This window comes from Ptychodera flava, chromosome 6 (genome assembly GCF_041260155.1).
Source record: "Ptychodera flava strain L36383 chromosome 6, AS_Pfla_20210202, whole genome shotgun sequence".
In the NCBI taxonomy this organism is placed as follows: domain Eukaryota; kingdom Metazoa; phylum Hemichordata; class Enteropneusta; family Ptychoderidae; genus Ptychodera; species Ptychodera flava.
The window spans coordinates 19325040-19345474 of record NC_091933.1 but is presented as its reverse complement, the minus strand read 5'-3'; the positions used below and the strand labels follow the sequence as shown (position 1 = coordinate 19345474).

At 40.0% G+C, this 20435-nt stretch overlaps 1 protein-coding gene across 1 annotated transcript; it reads right to left on the bottom strand.

The window, feature by feature from the left end:
• Window positions 1-8575: 8575 nt before the first annotated feature.
• On the bottom strand, window positions 8576-10243 carry LOC139134374 (tyramine receptor Ser-2-like). Its single transcript, XM_070701235.1, has one exon. It carries the CDS (start codon window positions 10241-10243, stop codon window positions 8576-8578), a length of 1668 nt encoding a protein of 555 aa, XP_070557336.1.
• Window positions 10244-20435: the final 10192 nt, after the last annotated feature.

The window sequence follows — 20435 nt, the reverse complement described above, 5'->3', positions numbered from 1 at the left end:
GGTCACGTGACCGGGCACTTTTCCAAATTTGGTCAAAACTTTTCAAAAAATACCCTCTGACGTCACTTTTTGGGACTAGACGTATCTATTTTCTCGTCACGTGACGTATTCTGGCGAATCGCGACACGGAATGAGCATGTGGCGTGTTATAATAATATGGTTTTGAATGATATTATGCTCAGCAACAATTCATTTCTCCACAATGGTAACAGTAGTACCAATTTCTTCACAAATTATTCTAAACATACCTGGCAACATCCTTAGTTGCACTTGAATCTTTGCCGTCGATAATCTGTTCAAGTTCCTCGCTGTTGGAATGGAAAATCTTGAAAGGGTCGTCGCTCATCCCCGGCGCACATCTAGTCACTCGTCATTGATTCAAAGCTGCAGACGACACTACGCGTCTGCAACAGGCACTTTTCCAAATTTGGCCAAAAACTATTTTCCTACGGAAATAGTCTTTCAAAAATACTCTCTGACGTCACATTTTTCGATTCAGTGGGACTAGACGAATCCATTTGCTCGTCACGTGACATATCAGGGCTAGAAATTAACTTTTTACCTGGTAGTCCATTTGGGCTACCATTTTCTGAAGTTGGTAGCCCAGTGACAGTGGCTGGTAGTCCATGAATATTTTAGTTTAGGGTTACTTTACTCGTCCGAGTATAAGCCCCGGTTCAGCAACACAAAATAGCAGTAAAACTAGGGGCTTCAACTCGAGAAACCCCATGTAATGTGTCACGAACGCTTAATTTAAGCTAATTTATGTACATTTTAACACTTTCTATCACTTTCAAAATCAGCTTACACATCCAAAGAAATTGTAACTTGAGTAAAGAAAAACAAAAAAAAAATTCTCATGATCTTTATGAACTGGCATGCCTTGTTACACCCGAGTCTCTCTATACAGAACGTAGTACATTTTACTGATCGACAACCAAGAATAAAAGACAAAGAAACTCAGCCAAGCCTAACTGACAGTGTTTTATATTACTATTTCAAATCAAACTGATTACACAATCTCTTGATATAGAAGCGACAGTTTTGTGAAATTTTAGCATCAAAACCCCAAAACTTGACCCAAGTACGTCTTGTATGCTGCCGATCAACAGCATAGTGTGAACTGGCATGCAAAGACTGCACACGGAAAAGCAACCCAACATTCTAGTATCAAACGCCAGATGCATCTTGTGAAAATAACAACATAGCTGTGAAAATTGTAATAGTCACCAGAAAAAAACTCTTCACAGATGAAAGGATAATTGCTTCAAACAAATGAAACTGCATGTTGACTGTATTAAGTTCTTCCGAAAGTGAACGTGACGGACATTGCACACCAAGTATTTCATGTCCCAAGCTTTGGTAGTCTGAGTGGGCTACCATATCGTGGACTTTGGTAGCCCAAGGTAAAGTTGGTAGTCTGTGGACGCAGGACTACCGCTAATTTCGAGCCCTGCATATTCTGGCGAATCGCAAAACCGAATGAGCATGTGGCATGCTATAAATATATTAATTACATGCCTCAAATTTCGATCGTCGCGCGCCCCACGGGATTCAACGGTAACATGTTGATAACGTAGCGGGCCGCATATAGTCAGCATTTGACTGAAAGTGACCCACGACTATTTTCAACTTGACAATTCCTGGATACGAAAATGATCAAATCAGTGTTTTACGAAGGCTGACCCAAATTTAGAAAATTGTGCGGAAATCGATAGACTGCATTTATCAATACGCCGTTTGATGATGAAAATCGTTCTACTTTTTAACGGATTAATAAAGCATGTGATTGTCATATGCAAATGATTTCAAAATTTGGAGTGAAAACTATGTTAGAGAGGCAAGTAATGAAAACATAATAGCCCACACAAAGGACTATGTAACCTCAAGACAGGAGAGCATTTGGTCTCGATCTCCTTACGTCGGTCAAATGTCACCTGCCCTGAGACACATAGTCCCTTGTTAGTGCTATAATACATGCACATACTATCACCAAAACAGAGGACACATACACGCGTATTCAGGGTACAGTAGGGGCAAACTTACATACAAATATTATCATGATCACGAGAGAGAGAGAGAGAGAGAGAGAGAGAGAGAGAGAGAGAGAGAGAAAGAGAGAGAGAGAGAGAGAGAGAGAGAGAGAGAGAGAGATCGTGCCGTATCAGTAATTACCTTTATATTAGTTCTCTCAAACTTCTTTTCAGATCAAACTATCAACTTGATTAATCTCTGGCCGTTCTGATTTTACGCACCGTATTCAAATAGATGGTCCTGTTATTACGTGAATTAATTTGCAAGAACGAGCATATATTCATCATCATTACAGTCGAAGCGACTTCATATCCTCATAGTTTCACACCTTTGGAATGCCATCAAATTTGTTTCCTAGTGATACATTTGTTGCGTGGGTCTTCTGTACTTTGCGTTGTCACGGCAACAGTCCCTCGCTTCTCAAACCCACACTCAAATGGCCGTATCATTTATGTCAGTTACGAAAATCAAAATTACAGATTATTTCACGTCATTATTATCGTAAAATGAGGTTGCAAGCAAAGAGCTAATTTTAATCTCGAGGGTGACTCTTAAGAATCCATTTCTTGTCGCATGAAAAGGGTGTGCAAGATTCCCAATTTATCTGTAATGAGTTAAGACCGAGCCGAAATTGAACGGTTGCTTGAGTCATTATAAGGAAAGACACTCAGGGACCAATGTAGAGGGAGAGCGTACGGGGTCACATAGGTGTGCCTATAAGATGTACGGTGAATTGAATTGAATAGCGTAAAGTAATTACATTTGAAAATAGAACGTTATCACAGAGACTCGTGCCGCTGCTGTCTTCAATTTAACAATGATTGGAAGGTCCTCCACTTTACTTATGCTGGTTTTCTTTCCGACATTGAAACCCACCAAATTAAAATAATCAACACCTCGGGGTCTGGCCAACGCAAAAGCATAAATAGTCTAGATATCTTACGAAACGACATTTTTCGTCCATAACTCGCCAGAATCACCATGACTACAGCATCAATAAATCCGACGGTTTATTCCCCACTCGCGTCGAAAGGATGCAATTTGATCTAGTGTAACAGTCATGAGACGGTGGCGATGACGTCATCTCCTATATCCCTGAAAATTCCTTTCAGCAGAGAAGCGGAAGTCTCGTTAAGCACGTATAGCGTGCTATCCTTAGCATTGGCACATGGACGAATACACCTTCCGAGACATTAATTAATAAATAAACGTTAATAAATTTTATAGCAGTTTCTCATAAATATATCATGCTAGATGATCGACCTGGGAATATATCGTAAATGGCCATCTTGCAGTTGTCATAAACTTATATACATATGCGCTGATGATGTTCATTTCAGTGTATGGCCTCAAGATAGTGCCTTCACTGTATACTAACTCCCTTAACCCAACGTACATATTTTAATTTTAATCCTTTTTAACGTTTATTTTATCAAGAGAGATGAAAGAAGAGGAGACATACAATAACTTGATCTTTTTGTTACATCTTTTGTTCTCGTCAAAGTAAGTCAGGTTAAGATTCAGATTACGATGTGTATTCTGTGGAAAACGTTGACAACTTGAGAAGGTGAAAAATTTGAATTATACCGTGCACTATTCTAATTGGACGAGAGCTCATTCTAACGAGGCTAAAATACTGGTTTTGCGGTGCTAAAACGGGCCCCTAAACCAGCATAGAGGGTTGAAAGAGATCCATCTCTGTCCTGTGAAGGGAAAAATATACTTCAGAAACTACTCGCAGCTCACCGTTTGGCTTTTAAAAGTTACTTGGAATCGCTTGAAGTTTACGTGAAATTGTGATAGTAGTATATAGTAGTTTTGTATATTATAGTGACATGAGGATTTATCCCTCCCAGCCCAATGGGCTTATGTGTCACCTAGAATCAAAATAAATATACAGTATTGTAGCTAGACCGAGACCGACAGCCGTCACGAACACATCTTCTCAGCAGGGCTCACATTAGTTGTTACGGTACTGTTTGATTGTGTCTCAATCTTTAATATACTTTGTGTGTGAGCACGGTTTGGGTAGAGGAACCGTCGTGTTAGTGTGTTTAGAATCAAATTATTTGCAATGTACACAAGGCCTACTTTGAAGCGACTGTCAATCTTGGACAAGCTGTAAGTTACTGCTCATTGTTGCAATTTCAAATAAACTTTCAAAAAGTCCCACCTGTCTGAGAGGCGAGATGAGATTATTTCTGTAGTTGCATCTTGATAGCATCAAGATACACAACATAAACTAAGTCAAATTTTCCTGTGTCAAATGCGCGGCGGATCACTACACTGTGGTATGTGTGTGTGCGTTTCAGCATGATTTACAAGACGGGTGACAAAAATAATTCCATACCTAACAAAGTATCAAATGAGACATATTGGTGACCGTTTTCGGTGACCTTTACTATAGTTACTCAAGTCGAACATCTGTCACTTATAGCCCTGCTGCAAGTCAACCCGCAGGTAATCAAGTCACGAGAGAACAGTTATTTTGAGCAGAACAACAGAAAGGTGTCGGTAAGCTTTAATCGGCATCGAATGGGATGTGTGCATGTCTTAGAGTTGCAACAGAATGTATGTAGGAGGGTCGTCTTTTTAATTAAACCGAGCCTTCAGTCTTTATATAAAACCGCAACTGTAGTTTTTCATTTGAACATGGCGATTAAGAACCAGGCATTTCAGGTTGTTGGAAATTCTGCTGGTCCAGGTATAAATTCTTTATGATGATCACACAATTACATATGAGGTAATACATTTCAATGCAAAACTACTCCAAATTACAGCAATTAGTTTGCTATGTAGCTGCTTAAATGACAAAAACCCCTCAAACAACACGACGTCATTCGCTCACCTATATCCCAACCCACGTGAAAGAATCCTTAACCCGAACGTGTCACTGTGGTCGTGATGATGATGGTGATATATGTGTTATCACTACCGCCGATCGGTTTTCGAAGAAAACAACCGCACAGGAAGGTAATAATAAAGTATGATTTCAAGTATCAAGCGGAAAAGTACAATTTCAACATTAATTTACTCGGACGGAGACAATCCAATGACACGTTTGTGAGCAGTGCTGTTGTATGGTTTTCGTGGTATTATTGACTGCAGGTATAGCGTTCAAAACGACCGGTGCCAGGCTGGGCTAAATGCATATTTTATTCACCCGACGAGACGATTTTGTGTTCAAATCATTTGTAAATGATACTAGTGTCCCATCATACTCAAACTGGCTCGAAGGACTGCCCCTCTTCCACAGACCACACACCATGAAAGGGAACAGCTATTAAATGAAGGCGATGTGTCACAATAGTTCGCGCCAATCGTGACCTCAGCGCAGTTCACGGCTGGCTTCATGAATGGGGTCCTCCTATACATGATTTGGACGCCTTCGATGGACCATACAACACTCTGGGGCGAGAGGGGTCTATGGAGAGAAACACAAGGCTACAGTACTAGCAAGGTTACCGTAAATTAATCGGATTGCGGGCAGAGTAACAAATCCTCCCTCGGTTGCCATGGTTACATATTGTTGTAAATTGCTTTAAAAAGATGCGACAGCGTCGTACATGGATAAAACCTCGCGCGATTCCGGTAATTTTAACGTGACAAGCAGAAAATGAAAGACTGCTCAATTTGAGGAAACGCCGCGGACGACTTAAAGTACTCTGGCGGATTTCAGTCACCCTGAAATAGCAGATTACAAGAAAAAGGCTTATTATGCTCGGAGCTTGACGATTTCAAGTCTGTTGTCTTAACACAGGACTTAACACACCATACAAGAACGAAATCATGATGCAGTCGAGGAAGAGATGAATTCTCGCTGATCTTAGGCCATTATGAGAAAATGAATGTTCAGGTTTTGTGAACAATCAATTACAATCAACAAACTCAGAGCAGTCTTTGTACAAGAGACATTTTCTCCTGGGATAACTATATTCCCATTTATCAAGTGATTATGATATTTTTTGGTCTCGATTCTGTATTCAATCATTTTGAAATGCTTCATTAATTTATGGCTTAGTTTGTGTCAATTCTTTGATGTAGATTCAGTTAATTATACTTGCAGCCTGTGAAATCGTGACTTTGAATCTTAATGTATTATTATTATTACAATGGTGTGCGTTCAAATGTTATTTCGAATTTGTGCAGTTGTGTGTAAATGTGTATGTATGTATGTATGTATGTATGTATGTATGTATGTATGTACGTGTATGTATGTGTATGTATACATGTATGTATGCACAGTTGTGTTGTACTGAAATGATTCCTCTGAAATTGACGCCACACAGTTTTAAGTCTTGATGCATTGGGCCGTGACACTAGGCACATCGCCTTTGAAAACAAGGATAAGCATCCTTAGTTTTTGCGAATTGACAGAAAATCTGTGAAATTATGACTGAATTTACAAAAGTGGGAATATGCTATTTAAAAACTTGGGTTTACTGCAAACGCCATACAAATCCACGTTCTGATGTCATTGATATGTATCTCGTGTACAAACTCCTCCAGTATAGCAAACATTTTTGAATGCAATTTGTAGTCGATGAAACAGTTTTACGTCTTGCTGTTATATTTTCATTTCTGTAAAGTCACATTCGATTTTAACGAACCGTGCATCTTTACGCCCCCGACTCTTTCAAATGACGTGACAAAAATCAATATTTATAGATACTATATTTACCCAAGTAACCGTTCTTGGGAATTTGAATCCTTCGCTATCGCGTTAACACCCACCTCTTACTCTCGCCTAACAGTTTTCTGACCTACAGTTTTTTGACCTATAAAACTTATCTTCAAGAACTGTCTCATATGTCAATTTTGGTGAAGTGTTATATATGTGATATCATTTTTTGTTTTGTCTATCTAGACACAGTACACATGAACAAGCTAATTTTCAGTGGCCTTTTGGACAGCGCTTAATAAATACTCTGTCTGTATCAAATTGCCTATCTCAGTAGTTGAGAAACGTTCCACGATCAAGTTGTAACCAGACCTGATGTGTACTGTACATGTGTTGCGTGTTTCAATACACTGTACTACAAATACCAGCGTAAATCAATCCGACGGAAACACGCTTAAGCGTGCGTGGTTACCGGTTACCGACACAACCATAACGTGGTACTTCACATATGTTGTAAATATATATGATGTATTCCTAACACTGCGTAATAAGTCCTTTACTGCCGAGTCGATTGCTTTTATAGCAGCCCAAAGCAAATCTTCGGCAAAATTTCTTGCAGAAAAAAAAATCTGCATCTCGGGCCAGAGCGACTCGGCTTGCAACTTTGAAAACCTGAGAGTTGTCCAGACCCTAGGGACAAATTTGGAACGAGCAACATTTTTCACAGATTTTCATGTCCAGTAAGACGTTGTGTAAACAATGTAATCGTTGTATACCCATTATATCGGTAATCTGCACATTAACATCTTTCATTTTACAATATTTCTCTGAAATTCTCATTTCCTTATCACCCCAATTGCAAATTACCTACCATAATGAGATCATAGATCTCGCATGGGAACATAATTCGCTCACGAATTTAAATCGCTCATGGTGTTGCGTACACACTGAATGACATCGCTCCATTATTGTTTCGGCGGGACACGTTCTCTGAAGACAGGCGTGTTTCGTGACAGTAAGCGTGTGTTCGGTTGTCTCTCTGTTAATTAAATACAAAGTGAAAACCCCAAGAAGATAACGCATAATTCGGTCACAATCGTTTTCCGTACAAAGCCACTGCTGTAGGTCTGTATCTTAATAACGCATATAGATCATTTTGACATCACCCCTGAACATTGATGACGTCATTGCACAATATTAGCTGTTGGCAAAAAAAAGACCAATATTGACATGCCTGAACTGGCGCTGTTTTTCCGGGATTACGATTTACGTGTGCAGACTTCGCGTCGTCATGCAGTGCCGCAGATTATCACGCTTGCACACACCGATACAGTCGACCAGTCCCTTACATTCTGTCGACACGGTACAGCTGCGCTGTCCCCCCGACACCTTCAACACCTCCAATTGACTGTTTTATTACACTTACAAAAATCATAATAACAGTTGCATTTGCAGCTTTGCATCGCATGGGTATGTGACTGTTATCTCAAGCTGAGGATAAATGTTATGTATATCAGAGAACGAGAGTCAAGGCGATCCGCGGAATATATTGCACGAAACACCGGGACAAGGTATCGGGTGATCCCGCTACTCACCAAACTGATAGCAAAGTAGATTTTGAAAGTCAGCTTGATTCCGTGCAAGACAGGTAGTGATTATTATTTGATAATTGAATAAAAAAGCCTTTGAAGATATCGGCCTTAGGGGCCTGCCCCATCGCAAAGCTGTGCTCTTACACACTATATTATATCGCGAGACAAGATGACGCGAGACATATTCGCATTTTTGCTATGTTGTAAATTCACCAGCTGGTCGCGTTTAGCAGGTTGGGCTTTTTACGAGAAGACCCAGTCAACTGTTTGTGATTTAAACCGACTCTACTTAGTCACGCATAGGTCGCAATCTTGCGGTTAGAGGTGATCACAGTGTGAGTCTCACAAACAATATTGACGGCTTTGTAAGAACCGCAACAACGGCATGCCTGAATTCAAGATCTTGGTACACGTACAAGAAGGGATTTATCAAAGAGTTGACGTACTGCAGCCACACAGCCACGGTGTAAATGGTGAAGGGCAGAGCGTGGTCCGGACGAATTGCTTCGTAAATACTGATGATCACCCATGGTAGATACGACAGAAGAAAGAATCCGACCAATATGGTCAGGAGAACCGCAGCTCGCCGGTCGCTCGATGATTGTCTCACGATGTGCTTCGAGCGGTAGCCGCGGGCGCAGGCGGGGCTGTCCTGAAAGACTACGCTCTCTTTTCTCGGTGACGTACGGGCCGAGCTGGAATTGATAACTGATGATTTTTCGATGTCACGTCTACCACTGCAATACGCCAGCAGTTTGTCACTTGCATCTGTCGCGGTAGAGGATTTATCCTCTTCGCGTCTCAAAGGTACTTGAGAATCTTCGCTGGTCGCGCTATTTGTTTGAGTGGTGTCCATCTCGGGAACACGCTGGCTTTGACTGGCGGAATCGCCATTTTTATCACATATAAATTCAGTTTCTTGTGTGCCTCTCGACTCTCTATGGTGCTCAACGCTTACCCTGGTCGATGTGTCCCCGCGCAGTCGTCCAGATTGCAAACTTGGCGTAGTTTCCCTCATGACAGTGCTGTTGAAATCTGACAACACATCAGGGGATGACTTTCTGGACATATGTATCCACTCCCTCCTCTTCGAACCCAACTTTTCGTATACAAGCACCCTCTGTGGGGAGGCGAACGTCCTGCTCTCTGACGTCATCAATAGCTTGTCGAGACTGGCCTTCCTCCGGTCGGAACGCCGCCGTATAGTTATGTAAATACGCAGGTACAATACGAAGATGAAAGTGCACGGAAGAATTGGCGAGAAGAACATTTTGATGGAGGTGTAGACTGAGTGATCTACAAACTCGACATCACAATAACTATCGTAGGTGATGGTGCTGTTCCCCGCGAACGTTTCCCACAGCGTGGTGGCGGGCACTTCGCCAAGAAACCCAATTATCCAAGCAACTATTATCAATCTGAACACAAGTTTACCTGATCGTTTTCGCCTGTACCAGAAACTGTGAAAAATTGCCAGATAGCGATCCAGGCATATAGCGCACATGATATATGCTGTTGCGGTGTAGAGGAAATAGTCCATGGTCACCCAAAACACGCAGGTCGCCTTTCCCAGCCTCCAGTACTCGTTCTGGTACCAGTCGTAGACTCCCAGGGGCAGAACCAGCAGTCCAGCTGCGAAGTCGGACACGGCCATGCTCACATAGAAATAATTTGTTGGTTTGCGAAGTTTTGGTGCGGTGGCAAAGGCGAGCAGAATCATCAAATTTGCTACGATGGTGACGAAGGTAATTATTGATAGTATCACAGTTACGACGACTACCAACACCCTGTGCCTGGAGTTGGCTAAGTCATCATCGACGCCGAACAGCACTGTGCTGTTCCGGGTTCCATTATCGACGGCGTACTGTACCAGCGGGGACGAAACACTGGCACCAGAGCGATTCAAGTCTACGATATCCTCGGGCTGTAACGACATCGTTTCCACAATCCTTGCAGATATGTTGCCGCATTCCCGACAAGTACTGTTCCAGGACATAGCAGAACGAAGCACAGGCGGCGACTGTTCGGTGGAAAGTGTTCACTGGTGTGTCCCATACAGCGCAATTACTATTACTTTGCCGTGACAAGCGAGATCCGCTGTACTTAACCATGGAACCGTATAGTCAGATGTCAGTGCTGCAAAGAGCGACTGCGCAGATCATTTTCATCCTTGATACAAAGCACACCGTCACAGATGATAAGGCAAGGTGAAACATGTAAGGCCGAATCCAATTCATGTGAAACGGGACAGAGATGGAAGAATTTAGCGGCCCGTGTTAAAAAGACTCAGCCTTGCCTGCAGTGTTCATGCTTCTACTCGGCAACCGCGGCTGTCGAGATTTTAAAGGGTAAGTTACGACGCCGTGGTGATTCAGTCGCGCAATGATTTATAGCACAAATGGTTACTGAAATTCGCATGAGCTCGAAGATGGAGGGGACAAGGAGAAAGTGTTTCGTCACAGCGCGAGCGTGCTTACATGTACAGCCGATCCAGGAGAGATTTCCGACTAAGTGAGATGCCGGGATACTGCGCCAACTTTATTTATACCCCGGATGACGAGTCGCCCGAGACGTATTCCTGATCTGCCAGTGGGCGTGGCCGTCTCTTCTGATTTACAACACCTTTCATCCCATCGTTCTGTGCGACGATGAATAACCTATTTACATAACACCACTTTATCGTCCATAATCGTTTATTTTGTCAATAATCGAATAAGGCGCTTCATTTGAGCTACTGCAATACACGTAGGTATAAGGCGTTTCGTCCCTAATGTTCTTTTTTCAGATACTTACGCCAGTCTTTTCGATTTCTGTTTAAGGTTTTGGTTTATGATCTGTCCAGATTCATTTACAAACTTATAAGGCACTCGTAATACGCACATAAACATCATCGACTATGGGGGCCTCGGGAAGAACGATAATTCTTATCGCAAGTTATGAAACGGACACTCACATAGTACACCCAAGGAAAAGCTCTGGATTAATATTTCCATTGAAATTAAAGTCGTAAATAAAAATTTAGAAGCCGACACTTTTCGCGAAATTTACGATGACGCGAGTGACGGAAATCGACAAATTAGTGCACATACATCATGTACCTCAAACGATGATTGGTTGACTTGACAGCATAATAACGGACCGGGGCAGTAACGAAGTGACTTTAAAGAACAGCAGCTTGATTTCAAAAGAAAGTCATTTCCATAATGTCGTTGCACTCCATTGAAACCGTCCGGACGTTAATTAACCTCTGCTTGGACTCGTGTCGTCTCATATATTATGAATGAACGATGTTCTGAGAATTTTTTTTTCTAGAGGGACAGAGAGACAGGCTTAGGGACCAGGAATAAAAGCGATTTTTATCTGCTGTATGTAACTTCAACCGTGCCTGGAATTTGTCGTTCTTTGAAGTTTACAGCAAGACTGGCAATCTATCTCCGATTTACATTCTACCTGTAAAGACATCGTTCTGTGACAGGCTTTTACGGCTCGCCGAAGTTATCATCATGTCGATGATGATACCCTTGGGAGAGGCCGTGAAGTTTTACACGCGCAGCGACGCATAGCATAGAATAATTGAATAGGCAGTAGTACTCCAAATTGTGTTAAGCGTCACCTTGCGCCCAAAGGTCATGACCTGTTGCGAGGACATCCAGATATTGTAATCCGTTCAGGATGGTTTCACAAGTTCTCTGCAGCATTCATCTTATCTCCTTCAGTAACAGGACAGCGTGACATCGTCAGTCAAATACAAAAAAGACAATAACACTCTATACCTTGTTATTAAAGTTTGATGCCTGCCATTGAAGCGTGACTTAGTAAGACCAATTATTCAGCTACTTGTGAGAATTCCTTTTTTTAATCTTCGTATTTTTGTGTCGGATAATTTATTTCAATAATCATCATGACATCCAGGGTTCTCCTTAATTAGTTTTCATCAGCTCTTCCATATTCGAGTATATATAAATATCACAATACGTAATGTACTTTCCACAAGCTCTATAATTTATAATGATGACAGGTGTCTGTGATCGTTAGAATCCTCTTACTACGGTTTTTCCTTCAAGCTGTTTGGATTTCTCCACTCAGAAATATTCAATAGAGTGAGAGACTCACACGAGTATAGGCTAAGCCTGTTGAAAATAACCGACACCAAACATTGTTTGTGATTCTTTCATACAATGTCCATGCATGACCTGCAGTATACGCCGGGAGGTGAAACCCCTCGATTCGTACATACATTTGACGACTTTTCACGTTCGTCATTACAGAATATTTTCTCGTTCACAAGAAATTCTAAGAACTTAAACGTGGGCATACATATTTGGGGTCATCTTGCGACAAATCGTTGCAATCTGTCCACCTGGAACCCCTCTTGTGCTCTTCTGTACACAAGGTACAAAAGATCAAGAAAATTTAATACATAGTGATGGAAGTGAATTCGGAAACAAGTGAGCATGTTAAACCGGTAACGTCACGTGATATCGCCGTCTGACTGACATCACGAAAAAGTATTTAGGCCGTACAGTACGTAAGCCAAGTCAACACCTTTCTTCCAAACCTGTGGTTTCATTTATCTGAGTGTTTGGAAAGCTGTTTGATGTAATTAACATAAATTGCTTTTTAAAATCCTAACGAGTGGAAAAGTCAACCGATCATGATGATGACAACGACAATGACGACAACGACGACGATGATGCTGCTGCTGATGACGACGAGGACGATGATAATGATGATGATGGAGGTGCTTATTGAGTGGTTATCTGTTGTTGTCATTGATTTTACTATTGAGATATTGAAATCAATATTTTAGCATGCTATTGTGCTATTTGAGAGAATGATGTTAAGTGTAGTATATTTAAAATTGAATAAAGTGTCCACTCACACCGCAACACAGTGGAGCCGAATGTTTCCCAAGTATCCGACGTCGACAATTATTTTGAAAGAAAATGACTAACAAACGGGTTAACAAAATTGCGTACGAAAATTTATCATCAAATGTACGTATGTAAATGGAATCACCCTGCGAAGGTGAATATAAAAAATCTGAACGCTATTGGGCAAGTTTTTAAAGGGAAATGTTTGATAAACAATCATAATATGACATTAAACTGGTCCAATAATCATTTCCATTCAAGGTAATATATTACCAGGTCCATGGGACAATTGTGATTTACAAATTTAAGTAGGACCATCCTGAACCACTGATAATTAGTGGTGGTACCAGGTGTCCGGAATGGGTAAGCGTACCCTGCTAGCATGCTACACCCGTCAGGATTGGTCCCAAAATTGTCTAAATATTGTATGAAAAGATACAGGATATGAATCACTGTAATAAGTCAAAGCCGGGAATGCTGTCGTTAATCATTTGTGTGACCGAGGTGTCATATTTGGCCACAATGTCGTCATATCGACCGTAGAACTTTTTGAAAGTCCTAACGAGTCTTTTTGTTGTGTATCCTTGTCTCAGTAATTTTGATGCCAATGAGCTGTGTCTCAGTTGAAAATCAGTGTAGGAATCACAAGCCCTACAATACCTGAGAAGTTGAGACACGTACACACCATAAGCAGGTGCAGATGGAATATTACTTGACAAGTGGGGATAATTTATGATTTCAAAATCGAAATCATCCCTTTTGTCATACAGCTTAGTGTGTAGCCCATTAGTACCCACTTGTAGGAACAGATCAAGATATGAAGCAGAGTTCCTACCCTCTGTTGTTTCTTTGATATCCAACTCATCAGGGTAAATATGATGTAAGTAATTTGATAAAAGTTACAAATGCAAATATAAGCATCATTTGAAAACACAGTCTGGAATAATTCATCCTTAGACATTTCTACTCAAAAGTTTGCTCAAAATATGAGAGTTGTTAGATTAGTTTTTTCAAAGAAGAAGCTGATTTGACCAAGTATGACGAAAGTACCATAATTACAAATAGACAAATTCCATGATCATTTCTTCAAACCTGGATTGGGTCGTCCATGGTAATGTAAGAAATTGTAAAGCTGTCGAACGAACGTTTTCAAAGAAGAAGATTATCATATAAAGATGATAAAAGAAATTCTCATAAATTAATATATGTACATATTTATGCAAATTTTGATAAAACTACTAAAGGGCAGTTGATTTAAGTATTTTTCAAATTATAAGTAGATGACCCAGTAGTTCAACAGATTTGGCGTTGTTTTTAGCACCTGAGATACAAATATCTCGTATGAGGCAACAGTAAACTGGCTAATATGTAATTGTGGAAAATTAGTTTGTTTGGTAAATATTTTACTCACGTCCATCAAATTCAGGACATTGACTTTCAGTAGTATGCAAATTAACACTAATTATGCACAAGTCTCGTAAACCAAACTTTTTTCAGAGCTTCATACTCAGTAACTGCACCAATACACCAAATTTTAACTTAATCTAATGAGTAGTTTTTGAGAAACAGCGTTGACAGACAAATGAATAGACGGACAGACAGACAGACAGGCAGAAGGACAGCTGCACGTCAGCAACTCTCATGTCTAAACGTGAGAGCTAAAGTGGCCGCTTTGACGCCTTGGATATATATCTTGAATGTAAACGATAATTTGTCCCAACCGTCTCAACCTATTCAACATGAAAAGATAAAAACAAGTATAGTTATATAGCATTTAAGTACGGACAGCAACCTTTCTTCTTTGAAATGCTATTAACTCTGCACCATCTCAATCGTACACGATTGGAACTAATTTGGGATAATTGGATAGTGCAGTAATGTCGATTTAATCTGCAAATGTAAGTTCATCAGCTTTTCTTTTTAAATTATATACTGTGTTTTTATGAGTAATTTGTAATATTGGAACATTCAGCTATAGGGCACCTAACACTTTTGAAAAATTTGAACAATATGAAGATCTACTTCTCCAAAATTAGTTCCAGTCGTGTTAATTAGGCAAATGCTCGTGTAAATATGGATGTGCTTCTTATGTTTTTGCCAGGTTCGTACCCCAATCTGACCGGTAGACAAACGGAAAGAGTGTTGGGTGCATGATCTATTATCCAATCGATCTGACCGGTGTCCAATCGATCTGACCGGTAGACAAACGGAGTGTTGGGTGCATGATCTATCCGCGCACCTTTCACTAGGTAGTATTGCGTTAACTAGGTCTGATCGTCGTTAGGAAGCAGATGCGTTTAACATCCTGCTGAACAGGAGCGGAATTTCATACTCATGATTGACAGCAACAGACAGTGCTATCCCAGAGCGTTGTAAAAGGCCATTGCCACTCCACCACCGGAGAAGCAATGAGGCGAATGACCCCGACTGCCTTAATCATAATAACGCGAGACTTGACATCCGTTCCCATAAGTAATTAGGATATAATGTCATATTTTGTCAATCACAATCGTATCGCTGAAACGTCTATCTCCGCGGAAAACAAGGTTTGGGTCATATGAGCTTGCGTGGCAACGAAATTAAACACGCTTCTTTAGTCTGCTATCGATTCATTCACCCTGTATCGTGCAACCATCCTCATGTGAGTTGAGATGGGCCGGCAATGCGATGCACTTTGTCTGATATTGATTGTGCGTGTTCAAATACACTACAGGCAGGGTTTATCGAGTTCGATGCGTCATATCGCAGGTTATCACCTGACGCGTTTACTTCCTCAGCCATGAATGTCAAGGGTAAACAAGCCCAGTACAGTAGTGAGAGCGCAACAGCCAGTTGAATTCATCCGGTTGACGTTCATGACCGCTAAGTAACATGACACTGTTAAGACCGACAATCTTTCATTGACAAACTTTTTAAATTGATATCACCAGGCTTACGTGCTCAATATCAAATTACTCCATGTATGTAAAAATCCGCCACCTGCAATTTCCGAACTTGTACAAGAATTCGGATGTTAGCTGCCTGTCATATATCTTCTGGCAAACATGTTATTCAACTGTAACAACGAACCAGAGTGCTGTTCTTTTCACTTACATCTCTTAAACCTGCATGTAAGGCTCTGTACCAAACAAGGCAATCATTCAACGTAAGGAAACTACTATTTATAAAACTCCAAAAATTTAAAGTCACTTCATGACAACTTCGTTCGTTGCCGAGCGAAAACCAAACAGGTAGACACGAACAAACACCCCCCCCACCACTGTATGAGAAAAACCAACCGCCCTTTTGACGAAAATGGTGAATTATATAGAGGAGCTCTTCGCGTTCAAAAACATTGTTTTCAACTCTATCATCTATAGATAAATGGAGATGGATAACACTAGATATGTATCGAGAGTAAACCGAAATAAATGACGCATAGCGAATATTCTGTTCTCACAAAGGAGACTCTTGTGCTCGTAAATTGACGAAAAAGCTCGCGACTTTGTGTCTGGAGCAGAACCCTCGTCTTGGTACCCAGCCACTTTACACGGTATCAAGATTGACGCACGTATAAATTTGAATCTTTAACGTTCAGTAGGAAACGGGTCACGAGGAAAATTAAAAGGAGTTAGCAATCACGTTACCCAAATCTCTATCGTAGCAGGTATGACAAAGTACCCTCTCCCAAAGATGCAGGGTAGATGTACTGTACCCTAAATCAAATAATTATGATTTTTGTATTTGTTCAAGATTCTGACAAAGAACGAAGAGGGAGAAAAACGAGCCGCCTTGCAAACAATTAGTGGATGAACTATCAGGAATAATAGTTAGCGACCATGCATCGGTGAGTTTTGTTTCGGAAAGAAAGCTTCTTCATAATTACGTAATTCTCCACTTTAATTTATGATTGTAATAAGAGAAGACTGTCTGTGCGTGGGTGTGTGTTTCATCAAAGTTAAGGCCCAAAAGCCAGAGCCCAGCAAATGTCGTAAAAGTAGACCAGCAGATTAGTGACTGATTAATTATTCTGCTGCAAAAGGTTATTTATTTGGCTGGAGGCAACTCTGTGATAATCATACATCATATCATTTTATGATTTGCTGTTCGGTGCTGAAGATTAGCTCCCAATCGGGTTAAGTGTCATCTGTTATACCGATAACTGGCGGCGTTTCTCTGAACAACAGTGCAGTCCTGCAAATCCCCAGAAATATAAGGAAGAGAGGGAGCTCTCCTTGACCGAAGTAGCACACCTAGTACTGTTTTTCAGTCGGATATATATCATTCTCAGCCTCTTGCTTTGAGTCCGAGCGTACCGAGCACACTTATGCAATGACGTAACTTCGATAAACAATATTTTTCTCTGTCGAATTACTAAATTTTGTGTTGGACAAATGATAAATTAAAATGTGCGCTCATGAACTTATTTTGAATGAATATGTTGTCACAGTCCGCGCGCTCTCGTCACGTTTTGATGATGCCACGCGTTCTCTTGTCGTTTGGCATTTGTTTTTTAACGTGGAACGCTCACTTTTCTTGTACATCATTTCCCAGCTTAATTTTTGCGCTTGCATCGATAGAGACTTAATATTCGGTATCGACATACAGACTCGATTCAATACTGATATTATTTTCATTTTACATCGTTACTCATGTATTTATCGATTACTGTCAGATATTTTGACATGTTCCAGGCAATAAAAAGAAAGAATAATACACCCAGGAAAGCCGGCGAACCTCCTGCAGTGGACTTGCGCGCGTCGACGGCAACCGTGGCATACGTGCCGCTGGTAACGGTTATGCCCTTGAGTGTCAACGTTCACATTTGACAGCTATACATTTGTACGGCTGTTCCAATATCAATCGAAACTTCTAAATTTCAAGCATCAACTGATACGACGGATATCACAGCTAGGTGTCTGATGTGAGTCAGCAGGCTTAAAGGTATGCTGTCACCTGTTCCAATTATTGCCACAGTTACCATGTAATGGAAAGAGAAATCTAACCAATCACAGATTTTAAGCGGGTGGCCGCTTTTTAAAAACAGCGCCCCCACATGGGCATTTTGAATACTAAGGAAGGCCCCTTTGACCATATATGGGCATATTTAGATTACTGGTGACTGTATACCTTTAAATCGAACTTGTCAACACCTTACGCATACCTTGAAATCGGCATGCATCTGATTATAGAGGGGCCGTCGGAACTGCGTGTGTGCGACTCTCTTGTTTACAAACAATATATTTCATGCATGATATCTAGAGTCATCACGTCAACATAGCTGCCACATCTAAATTTTTAGATATTCATTGTTAACAAACGTGTTTTAACTTTCACCAATCGCCAACGTACCACATAGTGTCCCTGGCAACCTTTGAGCAGAGTTCCGACAACCCCCTCCTTTTAAATACAATTCGAGAAAGTCCTAGTGTGTGCATTTCAAATAACCAATTTCGAGCTCCCCATCAGTAACAGTGTGTAACATTTCTCTTGAATTTGTTCTGAGGTTTACATACTTAGGTCACATTTTCACTCATGATTTATCAGATAATGACTGCATCCTGCATCAGCGCAGAGCATGAGATAATTGTGTGACAGAGATAATTTGCTTCAAGTTTTATTCCTGTCCCGTTGACATTAAATGCCGTCTTTTTATGAATTTTGTGATAACGTCCATGGCAACCATTTATGGTTGGATTTCAAACTTGGCATCATTCGTGTGCCGTAATAAACGCATTCCAAAGGATCTTTGGTTATCCAAGTTACCGGCGCTTCCAAAGTGTTTGTTAATAACAACTTTTAACTATTTGTCTGTTCTCAGACGGAGAGACGCTTACGACTTTAGTATGAGCACTCCGAAACAGTCAAATTATACTGATCATTCGCCTTGATACTTGTGATATCCACTTTTGTGGACTAAAGTTTTACTTGATGAACATTTTACAGTGAATTATTCTTCTGTCTATGTGCGACATGAGATGTTTTTGTTTTCCCTTTTTCTCTTTCCTGTCCTTTTTAGAGCTGTTGTAATTATTTTCTTTTCTATTTCTTTGTTATAATGTTTACAAACTTTACAATTTTACACTGTGCCCTTATGATCAGGACTTCATTGGCGAGTACAGCCTACAATGCATGCTCAAGCTGGAGAAAATATCACGCTGGTCATGGTCTGATCGGCTGACTAATATGCTATTTTCATGGGAAACTCGATCTATTTTGAAATATTTTCATTTAAACCATTTGGAATAAGATTATGGTCTCTATAAAAACATGAAAACAAAGAAATGTTGTAAATAGCTGAATGACTATGGCCTTCGATCTGAAATTTGAAACTGATTCGTAAGCCGACGATCTAGTGCAATTACGCTATGTATTGTTATGCAAATTCTTGTCATCTCCTGTGAGATTCATATTTCTCAGTTCGTTTTTCAAGGAAAGCATTTTTCATTTGGGTAAAGATAACAACCTTTTCTCGTTGTTTAAATTTCCAATGTCTTTCAGAGCTACAAGTTAAAATGCTAGTTTGCTTTGCTTTTTACCTCATAGTAATAGCATTTTTCATCGCTTAGTATTTTGTGTGCAATTAATTTATTTGAATATAAAATTTTAATGTGTAATTTTTTCCGCCTTGTAATTATACGGGACCTAAAAAGTAATTTCTCTCTGTACAACATAATTGGTTTACACCATATAGTATTCCATAAATTATATATAATATACCATAAAATTTGTACATTTCAGAAAGAGTAATTAGAATTCTGTCACTCCATACTTCAATTAATTAATCGAATAATCAATTCATAAATGATGAGGAGAAAATTGTTGGGTAACTAACATCAAATTGGTCGGATGTGATCATGAACGCTGTAAAATGCTGGCATTGTGTTGTAGAAAACTCATTACCAACACCGCTGATTGTTTGTGCTTCTGTTGATTTGTCAAGAGTAGATTTTTTGCCTGTTTCTAACAATGCACTACATGGGTACTGCATGTTTTCAAATTAACTTTGCTGTACATACATGCATACTTACATAGATACATAGATATATACATAGATAGATAGGTAGATAGATAGATAGATAGATAGATAGATAGATAGATACATACATACATACATACATACATACATACATACATACATACATACATACATACATACATACATACATACATACATACATACATACATACATACATACATACATACATACATACATACATACATACATACATACATACATACATACATACATACATACATACATACATACATACATACATAGATACATACATACATACATACATACATACATACATACAGAAACATAGCTAGAT